Source organism: Aquarana catesbeiana, linkage group LG05 (genome assembly GCF_042186555.1).
Source record: "Aquarana catesbeiana isolate 2022-GZ linkage group LG05, ASM4218655v1, whole genome shotgun sequence".
Taxonomy (NCBI): Eukaryota; Metazoa; Chordata; class Amphibia; order Anura; family Ranidae; genus Aquarana; species Aquarana catesbeiana.
The window spans coordinates 54,899,063-54,921,869 of NC_133328.1; the positions used below are offsets into that span (position 1 = coordinate 54,899,063).

The 22,807-nt window shown below is 43.1% G+C and overlaps 1 protein-coding gene across 6 annotated transcripts in view; it reads left to right on the top strand.

Annotated features, from left to right (window-relative positions):
• The window catches only part of MLLT10 (MLLT10 histone lysine methyltransferase DOT1L cofactor), a 294,670-nt gene that overhangs the window by 190,120 nt on the left and 81,743 nt on the right, over window positions 1–22,807 (top strand). For 5 of the 6 annotated variants that reach the window (XM_073629758.1, XM_073629760.1, XM_073629754.1 and 2 more), the window contains 2 exons: window positions 2,321–2,499; window positions 5,281–5,373. In XM_073629758.1, the coding sequence (XP_073485859.1) occupies window positions 2,321–2,499; window positions 5,281–5,373 (272 nt within the window). The remainder of the gene's footprint in view (window positions 1–2,320; window positions 2,500–5,280; window positions 5,374–22,807) is intronic. The other variant, XM_073629755.1, reaches the window with a different exon arrangement.

Here is a 22,807-nt window from a genome sequence, read left to right on the forward strand (position 1 = left end):
GTTCAAACCACACATGTGAGGTGTCGCCGCGAGCATTAGAGTGAGAAAAATAATTCTAGCCCTAGACTTCCTCTGTAACTCAAAACATGTAACCAGTAAAAAAATGTTAAAGCTTCGCCTATGGGGATTTTTAAGTACCAAAGTTTGGCGCCATTCCACGAGTGTGTGCAATTTTGAAGTGTGACATGTTAGGTATCTATTTACTTGGCGTAACTTCATTTTTCACATTATGCAAAAAAATTGAGCTAACTTTATTGTTTTTTTTTTTTTTTTTTTTTTTTTTTTAAAGCATGAAACTGTTTTTTTCCAAAAATAAAAAAACGCGTTCGAAAAATCGCTGCGCAAATACCGCGCAAGAGAAAAAGTTGCAATGACCGCCATTGTATTCTCTAGAGTCTTTGCTAAATATATATATATAATGTTTGGTGGTTCTATGTAATTTTCTAGCAAAAAAATGATGAATTTTACATGTAGGAGAGAAATGTCAGAATTGGCCTGGGCACCAAGTGGTTAAGGTATTATTTTGTTGACCTGTCTTCTTTTCTTTTAGGACCTATTAACACCATTCCGGTTCATTAGTGCATTTGTTAGGGCAGCTCCTTAAATAGGCTTCCTAATGCACCTCCACTGCAACACCAATCTATCAGCAAGGTGCATTGGGGTGCCATTCATTCACATGCAGGGTGGATTTGATTTAAATCAAGTCGATTTTTAAATCGTGTTTTAAATCACTAGTAAACAAGGCTTGATTTAAATCATAATTTTTAAAGAGCAATTGTCATCTTTGTCCCGCAGCGGCTCCTCCTCTACCCCGCTGTTCACTCACCGACAGTCCCATTCACTTTAATTGGACGGCTGGTGATGCAGCAGTGACACAACAAGGTGAGGGACGTGGTGGCAGCAGGTGAGTGGATGCCCGCTAACGGGCACTGCCAGGATGGATCTAAAATGACAAGTGCTCTTTGTAAGGACTTATTCTTGCTGGTAGTTAGAATCTTTAATATTTGCAAACAAAATGAAGGTTTCCTATTTAGAATAATAAGCTGTAAGGTTAGTAAAACAGCGATATCAGAACCAATTCAATCATACAGTTTGTAGTGTACATAGATTTGCAAAACAATGAGGATAAAGGAATATTCCTGAACTTTGTTTTATCTCATAGTTACTGTGACATTGTGTGAATGCATCAATGCAGTGCATGTCATCTCAGCTTGCAGAGCTTGGATTTATTGAATGAGTTTACCAAAAATGTAAATAATGCAGAATATACAGCCTCATGCTACATAACTAAGCTCCATTTCATGCTGAATAAACACAATTATTAATGTAGCTTACATAGAAAACTTGTATAGATTTTTACTCCAAAAGCATTTTATTAAAATAAATGTAATTTAAAAAAAAAAAAAGATTTAAATCAAGAAAATCTGATTTTAAATACAAAAAAATCAGTTTTTTGTTTTTTTTATTATTATTTTTTATTTTTTTTTTAAATCCTTGATTTTTATCCACCCTGATCACATGTAACATACATTGCGGTTGCGGCCTTAAAACTAAGCTCCAGGCATATTAAATAAAATAAAAAATTTGTGTCTCAAAGTGTATCTTGATGTCAGTATAAATGCCTCAACTAGACTTAAATTTAGCCTTCTGTAATTACCATGCTGACAGAAGGAGAAGGCAAAGTGATGTTCCATCAGTCTTGCCCCTTCACTGTCTTGCTTCATCTGTTCCCAGCTGGCTCTGTAGTGATAACTAAGTGATCAAACACCGCTGATTGCTCAGTTCTCCCGCTCCAGTCTGACCAGAGAGCCGTGACTCACTTACCAGCTCTCTGCTCTCCCCTCCAGTGCTCACTGGAGCACTAGGCTGTGGAGGGGGCGGGAGCAGATCGCTAAGTTGGTTGGGATCTTTCCAGAGCCTGGACCTGCTTTGAGACATCAGCCGGCAGCGGGCTTCAGCCCGCTCTCTGCTGAAACCGGGTCACAGGAGTGCAGAACTAACAGCACTTCTGTGATCCATATGAGAAGTTCAGCCAAAATAGCTTTGGCTAGACTTCTCCTTTAACTGCAGAGAAATAAATCAGGTCCTCAGTCTGGCTGTGCTGTGTAGCAGAACTCAGAACTGGGTGGACAGAAACCCAAATGCTTTGGCAGGAAATGCAATTCAATTGTGTATTTTGCGGTTAGCCTGGAATTCAGCTTAGAGTACAATTCCGAATGGTTACCTAGAATATGTAAATGATGTCACTTGTGTGTATTTGGATTGCTGGAGTATTTTTTAGTTGACTTGATGTAATGTGTATTTTGTACACTTTCCACAGGCATTTACAACAGCAGCGATGTAGCGACATCCGTTCCCAATGCCTTGTCTGGATCCAGCACCCCAGTGTCCAGCTCCCAAATGTCACAATATGCTGCCAATTATCTACAGCCAGGAGGAGCCTCGTCCCCATTACCCTCCTTATCAACTGCTGCTCCTGCCAACATTACTACAACTCAGGTAAGCAGCATTGGAAGGTTTACAGGTGTTGGCGTGTTTAATATGACATATGTTGCGTATGGATATTTACTAGCTATTGGTTCACTGTTTATATGTTTCAGCAAGGTTTCCAGTGGTAGGTGCCATTATCCGATTCTTTGGACTGACACTTGCCCTGTGTACAGCGATGTGCCTGCCCTGAAATGATGTTTGAAGTGTGTCCTGACCTGATGTTCTTTCCAGGACCAGATGGGTCCTGCACTGCTGCCAGTGTGGCAGGTTTTCTTCCATGTCTCATCTAAAGCCAAAACTTTTTTTTTTACACTTTGGGTTAATCTTCCCACCCCCTCCCAGCAACCTATTAACTGGGTCTTTACACTGGAGATTGGGACAAGTTTTCAGATCGTGTGATTGGCTGTCACAGTGGTCACGTGATTAAGAGCCTATCTGACCGTCTTACAATCATAACAAGAGACTTGGAGCTGTCTGTGATGGCTCAGTTACTGAGCTGTAAGTGCTCACACAAAACCTTGGCCTCAATGAACACATGTGTGGGCGTTACCGCCCACTCTCCTTGCCGTAGCACATATGGTTGGCAAGAGGTAAAGTAGTGAATAGTTAAAAGCCTAATCTTTTGTATCCCATTGGGGTGATTACCCTTTATTGTCCTATAGGCACAGCAGGAAATGAAAGGGAATATTTTTAAAGTGGGGGGAAATATCCTCTTGGTGACTTAGACAGTTGTCATCACCTCTGCTTTATTCTTAATCTCAGTGTTTCTCAACCAGGGTTCCGCCACAATGCACCATTGTAGAAATGTATATCCCCTCAATGGTGAATTCAATGCGCACTGACAGTGAGTGCTGTCAGGGTGCATTGATAGCCAATGCCTCCCCTGTAGTTCTGGCTGCTACATGAGAGGCATCGGGTAGTAGCAGCTATTAATTCCAGCAGGCACAAAACTTTGTAGCAAACTGTACTCCTACTAATCCTAACTGTACTCCACTGATCCCAGCTGGCTCTACTCTTCTGTCCATCCCAGGCACTTGTGTTTGACATCACCTGGGATGGATAAGAGAGGAGAGCTGGCAGGATCAGAGCACCAAAACAGACATGTACCAGCAACTTTCCTCAGCAGCTCTGCATGTGGAGGTAATTAAACAGTACTAAAAAACCCCCTGTGCCCTACCCTGGTGACCCCCCTGTGCCCTACCCTGGTGACCCCCCTGTGCCCTACCCTGGTGACCCCCCTGTGCCCTACCCTGGTGACCCCCCCTGTGCCCTACCCTGGTGACCCCCCCTGTGCCCTGCCCTGGTGACCCATGCTCTGCCCTGGTGACCCCCCCCTGTGCCCTGCCCTGGTGACCCCCCCCGCGCCCTGCCCTGGTGACCCGTGCCCTGCCCTGGTGACCCCCCCTGTGCCCTGCCCTGGTGACCCCCCCCTGTGCCCTGCCCTGGTGACCCCCCCCTGTGCCCTGCCTTGGTGACCCGTGCCCTGCCCTGGTGACCCCCCCCCGTGCCCTGCCCTGGTGACCCGTGCCCTGATGACCACCCCCCGTGCCCTGCCCTGGTGACCCCCCCGTGCCCTGCCCTGGTGACCCCCCCGTGCCCTGCCCTGGTGACCCCCCCCCCCGTGCCCTGCCCTGGTGACCCCCCCCCCGTGCCCTGCCCTGGTGACCCCCGTGCCCTGCCCTGGTGACCCCCGTGCCCTGCCCTGGTGACCCCCCCCCGTGCCCTGCCCTGGTGACCCCCCCCGTGCCCTGCCCTGGTGACCCCCCCGTGCCCTGCCCTGGTGACCCCCCCGTGCCCTGCCCTGGTGACCCCCCCCGCGCCCTGCCCTGGTGACCCCCCCCTGCGCCCTGCCCTAGTATCCCCCCCTGCGCCCTGCTCTGGTGACCCCCCCTGCGCCCTGCTCTGGTGACCCCCCCCCCTGCGCCCTGCTCTGGTGACCCCCCCCTGCGCCCTGCTCTGGTGACCCCCCCCTGCGCCCTGCTCTGGTGACCCCCTCCGCGCCCTGCTCTGGTGACCCCCCCCTGCGCCCTGCTCTGGTGACCCCCCCCCTGCGCCCTGCTCTGGTGACCCCCCCCTGCGCCCTGCTCTGGTGACCCCCCCCCTGCGCCCTGCTCTGGTGACCCCCCCCGCGCCCTGCTCTGGTGACCCCCCCCCTGCGCCCTGCTCTGGTGACCCCCCCCCTGCGCCCTGCTCTGGTGACCCCCCCTGCGCCCTGCTCTGGTGACCCCCCCTGCGCCCTGCTCTGGTGACCCCCCCTGTGCCCTGCTCTGGTGACCCCCCCCCTGCGCCCTGCTCTGGTGACCCCCCCCTGCGCCCTGCTCTGGTGACCCCCCCCCCCTGCGCCCTGCTCTGGTGACCCCCCCCCCCTGCGCCCTGCTCTGGTGACCCCCCCCCCCTGCGCCCTGCTCTGGTGACCCCCCCCCCCTGCGCCCTGCTCTGGTGACCCCCCCCCCCTGCGCCCTGCTCTGGTGACCCCCCCCCCCTGCGCCCTGCTCTGGTGACCCCCCCCTGCGCCCTGCTCTGGTGACCCCCCCCCCCCCCTGCGCCCTGCTCTGGTGACCCCCCCCCCTGCGCCCTGCTCTGGTGACCCCCCCCCTGCGCCCTGCTCTGGTGACCCCCCCCCCTGCGCCCTGCTCTGGTGACCCCCCCCCCGCGCCCTGCTCTGGTGACCCCCCCTGCGCCCTGCTCTGGTGACCCCCCCTGCGCCCTGCTCTGGTGACCCCCCCCCACCCGCCCTGCCCTGGTGACACCTCTGTGCTTTGCCCTAGTGACACCCCTGTTTAATTTCAGTTGAAGATGAAATTCGCGTGTGCGTATCCCAAGTTCGATCCTGAATTGAGCATCTATGCCGAAAAAAGCCAGCCCAAGTTTTACATTAAGGAAGTAAGTTTTAATATTTATTCTATTAATGCTAATTCTAAAAAAACGATTGATTGTTAAATCAACAGCTCGCTGATCACACCGATTTTTCATGAGCTGTAGATCTGAAAATTATTTTCAGGGGTTCCCTGAGATTTTGGACTTTTTGCCAAGGGTTCGATGGCAAGAAGGTTGAGAAAACACTCCCTTATTTGCTGACAACTTAAATTTTAAATTTATCACTCATTTCTATTCCCAGCAAGATAAAAAGAGTGAATCTCATTATATACAACACAGTGGGCAATAAAAAGCGGACTCCTCACCACTCTATTTATAACTAAAAAACATAGTTTTGGCTTTAGATGGCTATGGCAGCTTGCTTCTATATTGATCTGCACTTTAAGTAGCTTCTGTAATTGAGTTAGTCACCTTCCAAGTGATTAGCATGCATGCAGCTTGGCAGCTATGCTTCACTGGCTGCATACTTGTTTTTTGTCAGTGACGAGCTTGTTGCATCGCAGCGTTTGCGTTTTTCATTTCTTAACTTTATTTTACTTGAACAAACAAACATTCCATTCAGTGCTGTGCATTGCATCATTTATTACCTGTTGCATAAAAATATACACCTGCTGTAGAGCTGCCTGAATTCTGGTTAAAATGAGAATCACAATTTTTTTGCTTAGAATAAAGATCACGATTCTTGTGGTGTAACATCACCTTTCACATTATACAAAAAAATTGGGCTAACTGTACTTTTTTTTTTTTTTTTTATATATTCGTTGAGTATTTTTTCCCCAAAAAAAGTGTTTGAAAGACCGCTGCGCAAATAGTGTGAAATAAAATTACAACAACCGCCATTTTATTCTCTAGAGTCTGCTAATATATATATAATATTATACAGTACAATGTTTTGGGGTTCTAAGTAATTTTCAAGCTGAAAATACTGATTTTAGCTTGTAAACAACAAATGTCAGAAAAAGGTTTGGTCTTTAAGTGGTTAAACTGACCTCCTTTACACACAGAAGTTCATTCCTTTGATCTAAAAGATACCAGAGATAGAATGTATCTCTTCTCTTTCTCCCAGGGCTGAGGAATGTTGATAAACATTGCAGGCTTTTTTCTTTTTTTTTTCTTTTTTTTTTTTTTTTTGACAGCGCTGAGCATCTGATAGAATTGAGGAAATGTTGGGTTAAGATTGTGAGGGGGGTTGAATCGAGATCGCGATGTTTTAACGATTAATTGTGCAGCTCTAAAATGCTGTCTATTTAGTGCACAACACTGTATGGTGTGAACAGTGCACATAGAAACAATTGCGTACTGTCAGGTCACATTGATACCTGATGCCTCCCCTGTGGTTCTGGCTGCTACAGGGGAGGCATCGGGTAGCAGCAGCTATTGATTCCAGCAGGTACGGAACGTTGTAGCAAACTGTACTCCTACTAATCCTAACTGTACTCCACTGATTTTCTGCTGGCTCTCCTCTTCTGTCCATCCCAGGCACTTGTGTTTGACATCACCTGGGATGGCTAAGAGATGAGAGCTGGCAGGGATCAGAGCACCAAAACAGACATGTATCACTTTCCTGAGCAGCTCTGCATGTGGAGGTAATTAAACAGTACTACAAGACGTCTGTGCCCTGGTGACCCCTCCTGCGCCCTGCCCTGGGGACTCCCCTGCGCCCTGCCCTGGGGACTCCCCCCCCCTCAGTGCCCTACCCTGTTGATATTTAAGAATGAATTGTGCCACAGTACAAGTATCTAGAGAGGTGAGTGAGGGCTTGGTTTAAAACTATTTTATTGCTTGTAAATTAATGTACATACTCACAGCACTGGTACACTTTGAGATCGATCAGATGTTTCTATGCATTGTGGTGGGTTGTAATGCAGGCGCATTCTGGACAAGTGTTTAAAATGAATGGCACACAATACATTGACATGGGCCACCACGTTATCACAGCTTGGTAATGTGAACTGGCACTTATGCCTAGACAATATTGAAAGATTTTATTATTAGAGCTGCAGGTTTAGAAACCTTCCTGCTTTTATAATTTGTATTTACTAGGTGACCACAGTGTGATGAAGTGGTTAATGTGTAGACAGTCACATGCAGTCTTCTACAATTCACTGTACAAGTACATGGACACATCAGTGACAGCCTGCAAGCAAATGCTGTCTGTTGCTATGCTGCACATAAATACATTTGGAGACTTTTTAATATGTCACTGATGACAATAATATTTACTATTTTGTTTAATTATTGCCCTTTTTTTTAAACTATTTGTTTGGTTCACCTCCATATTGTGGTATTATGTAGAGACAGTATAGGGATGGGTAAACAAATGAGACTAATGAGCAGGTTATGAGGAAGAAAACACAACCCAATAAGCAATCAAACCTTGAGTACATGACTGATGCAATTCCCACCTTGGGGGTTGCATCACTTTTAGGACCCCCCCTCCGTTCTCCACCTCTCTTCAGCAGCTGGGACCTATTTCCTTATCTTCCAGCCAGGCGGATCAGGCTGTGCCAATGGTGAATATCTGTGTGCCATGGTAATTCCCACACTAGATATATCACATTCATTCAATAGCTGCTTTTGGAAATCTACTTTAACGTATTCACAATAAATGCTTAACACACACCGCTGTTTGAATGGAAAGTAGAGTATTTTCAGTACGCATATATTTTAAAGGATCTATGGATAGGGATACTAGGGATACACCACTAAATCGGCCACCTAGAAAAAGGGCTATGAGCGTTGTGCCGGTTGGTGCCAATAATGGCAGAAAAGATTAACTTCTACATCCAATCAGAGCGCAGCTTTATGTTCCACCGCTGCAAAACTGAGTGCCATGGGTAGATGGAAGTGGCTGTCCAATCATCGTTTGACAAGGGGCTGGGCCACGCTGTGATGTGCCAATTGGCTGTGCGGAGCAGCAAAGAGCCTGGAGCGCTGAGCGGTAAATGTCTCCAATCAGCGCAGAGTGGTCTGAGGAAACCAGAGAGCTCCAGAGGAACCACAAATACTGGCATGTCCGGTTACTGTCACCCTGGGGACACCATGTGAACAAATACCCAGATGTTACGACTCTGGGGACATCATGTGAACAAATACCCAGATTTTACCACTCTGGGGACACCATGAGTACAAATACCCAAATATTACCACCCTGGGGACACCATGAGTACAAATACCCAGATTTTACCACTCTGGGGACACCATGAGTACAAATACCCAGATTTTACCACTCTGGGGACACCATGAGTACAAATACCCAGATTTTACCACTCTGGGGACACCATGAGAACAAATACCCAGATTTTACCACTCTGGGGACACCATGAGTACAAATACCCAGATTTTACCACCCTGGGGACACCATGAGTACAAATTGCTGCTGCTGCTTAATACAAGGCAGGGCTTTGCAATGTCAGCCTGCAACCAGAAGTGCTGTTATTGGCAGGATCTCCAGGTAGGAATGTTTGCAATAGATTCTAGGTAGTCAGCACTGCTTCCTAATAGATGCAGTACAATGAGTGAGCGTTGTCACTTCAGGACAGAAGGTATCAGATCACTGGGTGAAAGGTACAACAAGAGTGAAGAAAGAAAAGCAATGTAGCTACCACATCGAAGGACTGGTAAAGCTGCAATATATTATGTTTTTTTGTTCTTGGATTTGGATAAGCTTTAAATCTTCTTTAAAAAAGAAAATCTGCAACTGTTCCAGCACCCCTGGCAGTGTTCTCTTTTGTCTCATATACATGCGGAGAAACATATAAATAAAAGACTCATTAAATGAAAATGGAATTCATATGCTGAACGCTATTATTCTACGTATAAGCTTCATACAGTTATCAGAATGCTGATTTTCCTAATAGTGGTCCCTTTATAGTTCTGAATAGCTTCCCTCCAATGCTCCAGCCCCTGTTTAGTGTCTTTGTTGCCCTGGCTACATTTTGGAATTTTTTTAAGCAGCTCTGGAAGTTGCATTTTTCTAATAGTAGTGGAAGGAATGTGACATCACTGCGAGAACCTTTCTGGTTTTTTATTAAGAAAATAAACAATTTGCCCAGCTCTGTTATTTGCTGCCTCTGTATAAATCAAACCATCTCTCCACTAGTACACTTCTGTTTTTGTTCTGGTCCTTTTCATTTTAATCTTATCTGGTAATCATTGTTCTCTGCAGTATGTATTTAAACTAATTATGTCGCAGTCATTTGTCAAACAAAACATGTACAGCTGTTTACATACAGTCCTATCGCAGGAGATTAGGTTAAAGAATAGGAGAGGTTACATGGGGAGCACAAGTATTCAAGCACCGGTACTTCTCAGGTTTTTGGAACTGGTCGGTACATCAAGTAATGTCTATTCTTGTCTATTCTATTCTTGTCGGCTTCCAACAGTGTTTTTTTTTTTTTTTTTAGGTGTGGGCTATTCCACCAGTTTCCTCCTAACCTATTCCATTATTGCTTTTTTACCCGATGATGTTATTTTGCATTACAGGCTAAAGCTGGCTATAGATACATAGAATTTCAAATGAAAACTTTTAAGAAAATTTGTACAAAAATTCTCGTAAAATTAGAATGTCTTTTGAAAGATTTTGTTTGTTAACATTTGATTTTGGAATGAATGGACTTACCAAAAGAAAACTACATACAATGCTAGAAATTCATAGAATTTCCATATTCCTCCTTCAAATCTTCTAATTACTACAGTAAAAAAAAAAAATGAATGTAAATTTGACCCACTAATGGTTATAAATGATAGAAAAACTAACAAGGTGTCACATATTCCCTTTTTACATAGGAAAAAAAAATGCTATTTACCATTTTACTTGCTTTTTTTTTTTTTAAACTGTAGGGCTGAAAGACCCTACTTGGTTATGTCAGTTCTGCGTGACTTTACGCTTACGTTATTTTATTTGGTTATATCTTTCTATGTAATGTTTGTGAGGGGGCTGGGGAGTTGTTTGCCATAATTAACACTGTCTGTACTGTGCTTTGTTGGCAGGTTTCATTATCAGTTGTAAACAAGATGTGCACGCTAAGAAAGAATTCAGCCCCGGTTCACACTGGTGCGTTGCGGGAAACCCTGCGATTCAGTGCTGGTTCCCGCATCACGTGTGAATCACACACTGGTTCTCACTGAGATCTGCGAACCACTGGGGGGGGTGTCAATGTAAAGTTAATGACACCCCCAGATCAGTTCGCATATCTCATTGCGAACTATCAAATGGTGCAGGAATCGGATCGCATAGGTGTGACCAAAAACTGGGTCCTGCACCATTTTGGTTCAAATGCGATGCAATTTTAGCCATACAGTTAGTACGGCTGAATTCGCATCACACAGACTTTGCATGTGATCTGCACAGCAATGCAGTCATCGCACAAGTGTGAACCAAGCCGAACGTTCTCAGGACGTGCGTGGTACATTTTATGGGAATACTCTCTCATACTGGACATACATTATGCAAACTTGTTGTACAATTTTACTTTAGATTTACCAAAAACCAGTCAATCTGAGGTCAAACCTACACAACACATTTAATTTGTATCCAATCATACAGGCCTTTGCACTACATAGTTTTACTAAAACCAGGACCCTGCATTCACTATATCTGGTCTCCCACAGTATACAGAACACGGAAATGCAATTATTTTAGTAAATATAAATTGCTAAATCCCTTTTCTCATCAGCAGTATATAGCAGTCTTGTGACATCTTTTAGTGTCTGGTTAAAGCCTGTAGGAGGAGATTTTATTCTCCTCCCACTGTGCTATGAGCCTGCAGGACCCCTGACCTTGTGTCTGGACAGTGCTGATTGGCCATGTGCTGATCACATGCACCCCACAAAATAAAAATATAAAAAAAAACACTTTCTAGCAATGCACACCAATCTGAGCATGTGCAGAGCGCCTCCAAGGCTCTGTACTATCAGCAGATGGATTTGGAACAGTTAAAGAAGGGGAGGATCAGAGAAGACAGGATCAAACAGCCTTTATTCACAATGTAGAGGATTAACCCCTTAAGTTCTACAGTGAGTTTAACAAGCATGCTTTACTGCATATACAGACTGATTTAACTGTTGTGGGTTTAGTAACACTTTAAAGGTAAACTAAAGGAGATTGTGTAGAAGTTGTACAAGAAAAGTATGTAATGTATGGCAGACCTCAGTCTGTCCCTTATCTCCACACTTATTCCGAGCAATAGAATCTGCCTATGTATAGATCTGATCCAAACAAACAACTGAAAAGATGAGAAGTATTTGTTTTCTATATTTAGGTATGTTGAGTGAATGGAAACCCATAACAAACCTCTATAGCAGGGGTTTCTCAATTTAGACTGAAAAAGTGGAAATACACTTTAAAGTACTTTTTAAGCCTTTTCTGTTGGCTTTCAAAACTTCTCTTTCTTGACTTCCCAAAGAGAAATTCTACATCCTAAACTGGACTAGCTGGCTGTCTGAATTCAGTTGTAATTTGATAAGGTCTCCATTCAGCTGCTTCATGCGACCTTCAAGCAAGGATCAAGTTGTTTAGGGCTTCCCTAGGGAGTGTTAATGGTGGCTTATGACCATGAGAAGTGCTCTGTACTGCACACACACATTTCTGAAATGTTTACCAAGAGTATTGTAAAATATGTAAGTTGGGCACCCAGGGCTCATAGGCTGGCCAAAACGCTCGATTCCCCCCGACGGATGTCAGAGGTGACATGTCCGCTGACATCCGATCCACTAAATGCAGACGGATGAAAACCCGATTTTTTTCCATCCACCTGGAGGATCGGATTAAAACAGGCAGACGGTCCGTTTTCATCCGATCCTCCATAGAGGAGAGGCCCATCTCTCCACAGTGAGCAGAGATGGGCCAAGCGGAGTCCGTCACAATGGATATATATGTGTGAAAGAGCCCTTAGTCCCCTACTTTATGAAGGATTCTATCTATTGATACAGTGATTGTAGATATAGTAGTACACTTGCAACAACACAGTAACCTTTGCACAAACAGTTAAAGTTTCAGGACAAACTGGAAGGATGTATATCCTCTTCTGGAACCTTAGAAGAAATGAACACCCTGAAAGCTTTTTCTGAAAATGTAACTGTTGGTGCAAATACAAAAATTATCATGGGCAATACTCAAATGTATTAATATAGTTGTCTGAATATTATGTTTCCCCATTCTGTCACCCCCCCTTCAAAATAAATAAATAACAATAGATCAAGCCAGCATGGCACTACAAGGAGTCTGGGAGAAATTCTGCCCAGTGTATTTCTACAGAGGTGCTTTAACGTGTATTTCCACTTTTGCAGCCAAATTGGGATAACACTTTGTGTTCCCATTCACAGGGAAAAACCTACCTAGCTTTCTCCTTCAATGCAATGTTAAGGAGGGGGCTGGGGTGTTTTGTTTACCATTTTTAACTCTGTACTGTGCTGACAGTATCACCAGTTGCAAACGAGTTGTGCACACTGTCCGTCCCAACAAAGGGTTAATGGCCGACTATCAGACGGCTCCGGCCAGTTCAAAAGAAACCGGCCGACATTTGGTCCGTGTGTACAGCAGCCGGTCGGCCAGTTTTTGTCAAAGCGGCACCCAATCAGTGCTCCCAGCCAATGGCTAAGAGCGCTGACCATTGTGTTCTGGTGGGGGGGGCGCACAATAGCTCAGCGGGGGAGATCGCTGTACAAACATTGGATAGTTAGTACAGCGGCTCCTCCTGAGCTCTTGAGTTTTTTTGCATTCAGCCCTGCTGGGTTGAATGAAAAAAAAAATAGTGTGTACTAGCTTAGGAGATCTTAAGGCTTGGGTATGTTAATACTCTTAGGCTTGGTTCACATTTGAGCGGGTGGTTGTGGGTGCAGGAATCGCAGCGGTTTTTGCACCCACTACCATCAGCAACCAAATTGCGCCACTCTGTAGAGATATGCCGGGCTGCAATTCATTCTTAATGGCACCCCCGGGCATCCCTAACTGCTGAGCTGGTACGGGAATCCACATGCTAATCACATGGTGCCAAAGCACCATGCGATTTTCCTGCGGCCATGATTTTTAAAAAGGTGCAAGCACCTTTTTTTGTATGAAATGCAGGCAGACATGGGCCACAAACCCGCACAGGTGTGAACCAGGGGGGCTAAAACAAATCATTCCCATAATTGTCCATTCCAAGCTATAATGAACAAAACAAGCCGGGTCTTGGGTATAAACGTGCTTCAAAGAAACCACTAATGTTTTTAAAATGTTTTCTAGCCACTTCAGCCCCGGACCATTTGGCTGCGAAATAACCAGGCCACTTTTTGCAGTTCGGCACTGCGTCGCTTTAACTGACAATTGCGCAGTCGTGCGACGTGGCTCCGAAACAAAATTGACGTCCTTTTTTCCCTACAAATAGAGCTTTCTTTTGGTGGTATTTGATCACCTCTGCAGTTTTTTATTTTTTGCACTATAAACAAAAATAGAGCGACAATTTTGAAAAAAAAGCAATATTTTTTACTTTTTGCTATAATAAATATCCCCAAAAAATATATAAAAAAACTATTTTTTTCCTCAGTTTAGGCCGATACGTATTCTTCTACATATTTTTGGTAAAAAAAAAATCGCAATAAGCGTTTGGTTTGCGCAAAAGTTATAGTGTCTACAAAATAGGGGATAATTTTATGGCATTTTTATTAATAATTTTTTTTTTTACTAGTAATGGCGGCGATCAGCTATTTTTATCGTGACTGCGTCATTATGGCAGACACATCGGACAATTTTGACACATTTTTGGGACCGTTGGCATTAATACAGCGATCAATGCTATAAAATTGCGTTGATTACTGTAAAAATGTCACTGGCAGTGAAGGGGTTAACCACTAGGGGACGAGGAAGGGGTTAAGTGTTGTCCTAGGGAGTGATTCTAACTGTCTGAGGGATGGGCTAGCAGTGACATGACACTGATCGCTGCTCCCGATGAGAGGGAGCAGACGATCAGTGTCCGGTCACCAGGCAGAACGGGGAGATGCTGTGTTTACAATGACATCTCTCCGTTCTTCAGCTCCGTGACACGATCGCGGGCACCCGGCGGACATTGAGTCCGCGGGCACGGTCACGGAGCTCGTGGCAGGCGCGCGCACGGCGGGAAATTCAATGTAATGTACAGGCATGTTACTTTGCCCAGCCATGCCATTCTGCCGACGTATATCTACAGGAGGCGGTCGGCAACCGGCTAGGTATGCTGTGTGAGTGGGAACACGTAACAAATATATATAGTGGGGGGGTTCTTAAATTTGACTGCAGAATGGAAATACATTTTAAGATATTAGTACAGAGTCATGTTTAGCCAGTTAGTCCATTCTGTGCACAAACATGAGCTAGATCCAAAATTCTGGGTCCTCAGATTTGAACTCATTTGTTCATGAGTACAATTTACTGATCATGTCTGTTTGTAGTTTTTTTATTTCAGGACTGGGAGGTCCCAGGTAGCTCCCGCGCATAAATAAATTAAGGATGATGCGTGATGCGTAATTTTTTTTTTTTTTAACCTTTTCCACTCTCATTAAGAATAAGATCAGTCAGGCAGTATTTCTTACCCACTTCATAAAATCATCACCTCTGACATTTAACTTGCTGGATCCTAAATGCTCCGTTAATTTTGCATTAGATAAACCATCAAAGTATCTGCAGAAATGATGTTCGTATTATTGTTAATGTGTCACTTTAACTCTTGAGTGATTAGAAGGCTGAAACCCGATAATGAATTTGGAGAGAAGCTAAGCTTGTGGGTATAAAGAGCAAGAGCTGAAAATCTGCACCAGTCTCCATGCAGGAAGAGGTTAGAGGGTGGGGTAGAATCGAGTGGAATTTGCAGCTAGGGGGGAAATTCTTAGGTAACATGTGACCCAACAGGAAGAACAAAGGAGCCCTAGTACTGAAGTAATCCTGTATTCTGTCTAATTAAAATCCTTCCAATCTTATTTTAGCCCTTGTCCCAGTGAGATTGGCTTCTCATTGAAATCATCATTCAGGCCGAGTAAAGTGAAGTCAGTTGCACGGTCTTGCACGGCGCAGCATGCTGAGACAGCTGCATCTTATGTTTCCCTCTCAGCCGTAAATGCTTTTTTGCCTCCAAGCTGAAGCTTATTTAGTGTGGCTTATCTGGTGCTGCTGTAGCAACCATCAGTCTCCAGGCAACCCAGATGCATTGACCTCTTCATTGAACTGAGTGTAGCAGGACCTCAATTTAGCTGCCTAAAACAATAGTGACGGAGCTGAATATGAAGACCATATTGTCTACTTTAAGTTCTGGAGCCTTTATTTTTTTCCTTTCCTTTCCTTTCTTTCCATTTAATATATATTTTTTTAATATCATTTTATAAAGTAAATTGTAAGCTCTAAAGAGCAGGGCCTCTGATTCCTCCTTTTTTTTTCTCTCCAAATTCTCAATTTAGGAAAACATTGACCTTTAACTAGTAGATGCACTTTATTATTCTGATTATTATACAGGATTTATGTAGTGCCAACAGTTTGCACAGCGCTTTACAACATGCAGGCAGACACTACACTTATAATACAATTCAGTGCAATACAGGAGGAATCAGAGGCCCTGCTCTTTAGAGCTTACCATTTACTTTATAAAATGATATATATATAAAAAAATATTAAATGGGCCTCTCCATGGTTTTGGTTGGCTTAGTTTTGTTTTGCAGTATTCAGTGAATGCTTTCTATACCATATAACTACATTTTACATGTGCAACCTGCTTAAAAATAATAAAAAGCAGTCACACTGAACATGTCTGATGTGAACGTGTTGAGAAATTGCATTATAGCAAGAAAACAGAAATATGAAAACTCAGAACAAAATGTAAAAGGTTACTTATGTTTCCAGAAAGGAAAACTTAATTTATTAAAAGTGAATCATTTGTGCACAATGTAACTTGTATTTCAAATACATTTCAATTTCAGTCTGGAGTTATTTCTAACAATCCCCCACAAATGCACACACATAAAAAAAAATTCTTGTAGCCATTGCAAAAGTACACCCTAGACAGAACTTATAAGAATTATCCACTTGTTCTTGTAATTGGCTTATTTTTTCCTAAGAAGTCTGCACAGACCTTAAGATTAAAAGCACTAAAACAAATACATGGAAGAGCCGGCACTACTGGAATTTAAGCCTTGAGTCTTTATTGCAGTATGACCATGTACAAAGTAAGTGAAGGCTAACGCGTTTCGGCAAGAGCCTTGCTCACAGCACAAACACACACACACACACACACACACACACACACACACACACACACACACACACACACACACACACACACATATATATGCAATTAAAAAAGATGGTGTAACGCACTCCCTCCAATTAGATGATGTCTTTGATTGGAAAGAAACGGGGGAAACACGGCTGCAGGTGTGTGTCACCCTGGAAGTGTAGAACACATCAATACTGGGATACTGGGAGAACAATTTGGATCTGTAGAAAAAAATGAATAAATTTCCAAGCCATAAAAAATGTATTAAAATAAAAGGACTGTCTATTTCTGTGAACCTTTCATCTTCACTAATACTTACCAAGGATGCTTTTTATTACAACTCTGGGATTGATCGATTGATTATGGTAGCAGACCCTTCAACTTGACATTCACATTCAGCAGGTGCTAATATTCTTACAATGCATTTAGTTAACATTAATTTTTTGTCAGAAAAACTAGAGTAAAAGCTTCAAATAAACAATAACAAAAACAAAATAGCGTATGCATTTTGGTATGGTTTTGCATCACATGATTGATTCTGTCTTTTAAAAAAAAGATTCAAGACATTTAAAAAGTAAACTAAAGTGTATGTCAAGCTTTATAGGGATCAGTTAGAGAGATTTATTTACACTAAAGCTAGCTGTGCAGGCCTCATTCAATCATTTAGCCCCCCCCCCCCCCCCCCCCCCATCCATACTAAACATTGCTAGCTATTGTTTTCAGGCAGCCATGGCTGTTTGAATAACCAGTGACTGCACCGGAATTCAAGGAGTTTACAACAAGCTGTAGAACCCTTTCACAGGAGAGATTCGATGGGTTCCGGCTGTCTGTTTTTCATCCAGACCCGATCGGAACCTCCATTCCCCTCTATAGAATGTAAACAGACTCGTGTCCATTTACACCTGGGTACAATTTGGCTTAAAAAAAAAGGGGGATCTATTCTCCTCCAGCAGTCAGATGTAAACAGACAGCCAATTTGTTTACATTCGGCTCCTTATAGAGCAGAGCGGGCTGTGTCCGTGTCCGCTCTGCATAAGCGGAGCAGGCACGGACCTGTCTTCTACTCACTTACTCAGCAGGAGATCAGCGAACGTATCCTCTGCTGAGCAAAAACTGATCCAGCCCATGTGAAAGGGGCCTTACTGTTTCACCAAAATAAGAAGTGGGCGATGTGTGTTCTTGTTTGGGTTCTCCCCACTTCCTGACTGGTGAAATGTAAGCAGGGCAGGAGTGGAGGGTAAATCCCTTTAACAGAATTCCAGATAGCAGTAAAATCCTGATGTGGTACCAACCCTTCCCCACTCATTCCAAATCTAAGAAAAAATATTTTCAGCTGGGCGTATGTTTTAATATAGTAAGGCCGGACATACACAGAGTGAATTTCTTTCCTGCAACCACGGGAAGAAATTTGCTTGATTCCCCCATCAACACAGACAGTGTTGATGTGGGATTCCCTTCAGCCGAGCCATTGTCTTCTGGCAGGGAGGAAACCGCGATTACTAGCAGCTGCTAGTGATAATCATAGGTAAAACCCAGCATGCTGGTTGTACCCAAGTTGATCGATCGGCTTGATACATTCAGCCTGCCCATATACGGTTTGAATAGTGTATGGCCTGATTAACTGAAAAAAAATTGACTGATGGACTTAAATTTTGATGGGTTGTTGAGGTTACCCTTAAAGCTCAAGTCCAACCTGGCCATAAAAATGTCACCCATCAGCCTTTACCAAAAATAGGAAAGCAGTTCCAGCTACTATACTTACCTGATTTTCAGCACTGTCCCGCAACAAACTCGCCTGCTACCCAATCCAGTGGTGCTCTTCTGGGTTGAATGATGCCCAGTGTCATTTAACCAAGTTATTGTAACCCAAGGACATCAAGGTCTCGCCCTGACCCCACTATGGGGCCCCAAAGTCGGTCAACTGTGTCTATCTGCAGCAATGTCATTTCGGGGACCCTTTGGGTCCAGAGACCCCAAATTTTGGCTGCAGCTAGGGGGCATCTAGGAACCTTTAACTACCAAGTTTTAAGTTCAGGGGGACCTATCGCTGCAAATGGGCACAGTGAGGCATGCAAATGGGCATTGTTGATCCTCTTTTCCACTTGCAGTAGTTGCGCATTTCTCTCCCTAGGCTTATACTCGAGTCAATAAGTTTTCTCATATTTTTTTGTGGTAAAATTAGGTGCCTCGGCTTATATTCGGGTCGGCTTATACTCGAGTATATACGGTAAATGGTTTGTCTCAGCATTCTAACTGCTACATTTGCAGGAGAGCTTGTTCTTGTTTGAAAAATAACAGACTTGCTGGCCAGATCAAAAAAAAGAATGCATAAAAAAGTAAACAAATGCGACCACGACATCTAATAATTGGTAACCTGCAAAATAATACATTTATTATTCATTTATTACAGGTAGTTCTATAGCGCCGACAATTTACAGAGCGCTGTTTTGAAGACAGATGTTTTTTTGTTTTTTTTCCAGGTGTATTTACTTAATGCAACTTATAACATCCAAGTGAAAGATATAACACCATGTCATAAGAAAATTAATAAATTCAAAAAATTACAAAACAGAATCACAGATTTGGAACAAAATATCATTATTTTAAAAGGGGGGGTACTTCTTTTTTTTTTTTTTTTATATCAACTGTATATTCACATCATTAAATGTTTTCTTTGCGGTTTAATACCACAATAATTGCACTATATTAACTTATATAGTATTTATTTCTTGATATAGTATTTTATATATGTTTTTGTTTGATTTCGATGCTTGGCAATTTATGGAAAAGTACACTTCCAGAAGTGTGTAAATATGCAGACAGGTAGAAATGTTATATATTATTTGCTCTGGTGCATTTGTTGTCACGTCTGGTTAAAGTGCGATGTTCACATTTTTGCTCCTGTGGTTTTCTTTTTAATTGTAGCTTTGCCTTGGAGGAATAGTGGAATCCTTCCCTACATAAATCTGCTCCAGGTTCTTTATGGAGTCATCCCATAATAGTTTCACAGTGATGGAATGACATTGAGCCGAACGCAAGCTGTCTGTGGTCTAAAAATTTGTTTTAAGTAGTCTGCCTGTCAGCTGTATTGTCTGCTCTCCAGAAATCCCGCTCTTCCTCGTGTCATCGAGATGAGTTTAATAGCATGTCAGCTCCTTAATTTTTGACAGTTAATTCCTCGCCAGAACAACATTGTTACTAATGTAAAAAACGGTTTAACAGCACCGAGGGATGGTCAGGACAACACTCTGTTCTGCTTTCCAAAATGCAGGTTACGCAGATAAATAAAAAAGACATTAAAAAAAAAAAAGTTGGAATTCAGGAGCAAAAACTGCTCTGCGTTTCCTGTGAACTGTAAATAAAACATGAAGGGAATTTGTAAACCCCTGCTGGTAGCAAACTTGGCATATCTGCGCATTGCATGTTTTATAAAATGTGTGTATGGGGTTATTCACCCCTGCAAAATACAGATTATTTATAAAGTGTGTTTTACTGCATTTTTGATAATTTTTTTTTTTTTTTGCAGTAGACCGAAAATGCACGCCTGTAGCATTTTATAAATATCCCAAAACATTTGTTGCCCCTGGCAATCGGGTCCCAAGTGGTGATTTCTTTCTAGTGCAGGTTACCAAATGTAAACCTATGGATTTCTTCCTGGGGACAGCACATTAGTGTGCAGCGCTATGGTCAACTGTTTGTTAGTAAATTGTTCTAAATGTAGATTGTGTCCCAGTTAGTGTGTATGTCAGATCAAAAATAGTAGAAACGTATGCAGTACGTCTCTGCAACACATGCACATTTCCCCAATTTTTTCCATTTAAAGGCTTTGCAGGTATAGAAAAATATCTGGTGATTTGCCAGCAATGCACTCCCTTCCTGTTGTGGGCTGAGTGGTGCCAACACTGTCAAGTTTCTTTTGCCAAACTACACAGACCGCCCTACACTCACATTTCCAAAACAGTCAGTAGCCCCAAGATGAGATCTAGGAGAGATGATTAGACTCCGTGACATGCTATTCTTAACAGACCAAAAGGCATCACATAAGAGGGGTTCATTGTTAGGTTTTATATACAATCTACCTTAGATTTTACCATTAAAGGTTAACTCCACTTTCATGGGGGGGGAAAAAAGCAAATAAAAAAATATATATATTATAGCATACAATTGCTCAAGTCATATTGTAATTGAATGTTATTAAAAATTACCTTTCCATTTCAATCTGCAGCTTTGTAATCTGTAAAGTGCAATGCAATATGGCTACCTGAAAGTGTTCTGAACACAGAATGCCCCCCAGAAACATAATTTCCGGCTTGTGTGATTGGCTCACTGATTTTCCCAGAAGTCTGCACTAAGAACCCTTTCACACTGACAGCGCCCGCCATTAGCGATAAAATGTTGCTCGTTTTAGAGGCACTTTAGCCATGCTTTTCGACCGCTAGCGGCCAAAGAAAGGGTTAAAAAGCCCGTTTTGCGGCGCTTTCAAAACGCTTTTAAGCGGTAACGTCCCGTAAGCGTACCGCCCGAGTGTGAAAAGTCACATTGCAGTGAATGGGAGGCGCTTAGCAGAGGATATTTCTAGCAATAAAGCACCTGAAAACCGCGTTGAAAGGGGTCTAAGATACAAGTCAGATATCAGGCATCCCCTGCAACAAAAATGGCATTTTTGGTGAGATACTCCCAATAGGAAATCACATCTGAAGGGATGCAGACCCTGCAGTTTTCCTCATTAGAGCCCTGCAGATGCAGCAGCTGGTTGATAATTCTGAAACTGCTCCCATAAGACTCACTCTTCAGAATAACAAAAGGTAGTAATCTGCAACAAAGTTTGTTAAAATCTTTGTAATCTACAAAGATCACCCAGAGGGGAGTGTTTTTTTTTTTTCTCAACAAAAGTGGAGCTACTCTTTAACTTTATAGTGCAAGGGCCTTACCTGATTGAATAAGAGTTGGATGTATTGTTTAGATAGGCCCTTACTCTTCTTTGTTCATAACACAACACTGTACTGTCAGATTGGTATAAGTGAAACCAGATTTGCTTCTCTAGAAGGTTGGAGGATAGACAGGCAAGGTTTGGATCTTCTAGGTCAGTTTTTCTCAACTAGAGTTCCTCCAAAGTTTGTTATAGGGGTTCCTTGAGAAATCAGATAAGCTACCACCAACACCAATGATCTTTTTAGCTATTTGTAAAGGCCCTATTGGCCACAGTTGTAAAGGGCAATCCTACCAACCATAACATTAACCGCTTCAGCCCCGGAAGATTTGGCTGCTCAATGACCAGGACATTTTTTGTGATTCGGCACTGCGTCACTTTAGCTGACAATTGCGCGGTCATGTGACGCTGTACCCAAACAAAATGGACATCCTTTTTCCCACAAATAGAGCTTTCTTTTGGTGGTTTTTGATCACTCTGCGGTTTTTATTTTTTGCGCTATAAACAAAAGAAGAGCGACAACTTTGAAAAAAAACACTATCTTTTACTTTTTGCTATAATAAATATCCCACATTTTTTTTTATCAAAAAAATTTTTTTTTTCTCAGTTTAGGCCAATATGTATTCTTCTACATATTTTTGGTAAAAAAAATCGCAATTAAGCGTGTATTGATTGGTTTGCACAAAAGTTATAGCGTCTACAAAATAGGGATGGTTTATGGCATTTTTATTAATTTCTTTTTTAACTAGTAATGGCGGCGATCTGCGATTTTTATCGGGACTGCGACATTATGGCGGACACATTGGACATTTTTGACACATTTTTGAAACCATTGACAATTCTACAGATCAGTGCTATAAAAATGCACTGATTACTGTGTAAATGTCACTGGCAGGGAAGGGGTTAACACTAGGGGGCAATCAAGGGGTTAACTGTGTTCCCTATGTGTGTTTCTAACCGGGGGGGGGGGGGGGGGGGGAATGACTGTCTAGGAGGAGAGAGAGAGAGATCAGTGTTCGTACATAGTATGAACTCACGATCAGTCTCCTCTCCCCTGAAAGAACCAGGATCTGTGTGTTTACACACACAGATCCCAGTTCTCGCTCTGTCACGAGCGACAGCGGGAGCCTGGCGGGCCCCCCTAGTGGCCAAAAGGCGACATAACATAACGTAGTTTCGCCCAACCATGCCATTCTGCCACAGTAAAACTGCGGCGGCTGGTCGGCAAGCGGTTGATGTACCATGAGCTATAGATATAGCTTTTAACAGAGCTTTCCTGAGGTTGAAAAGT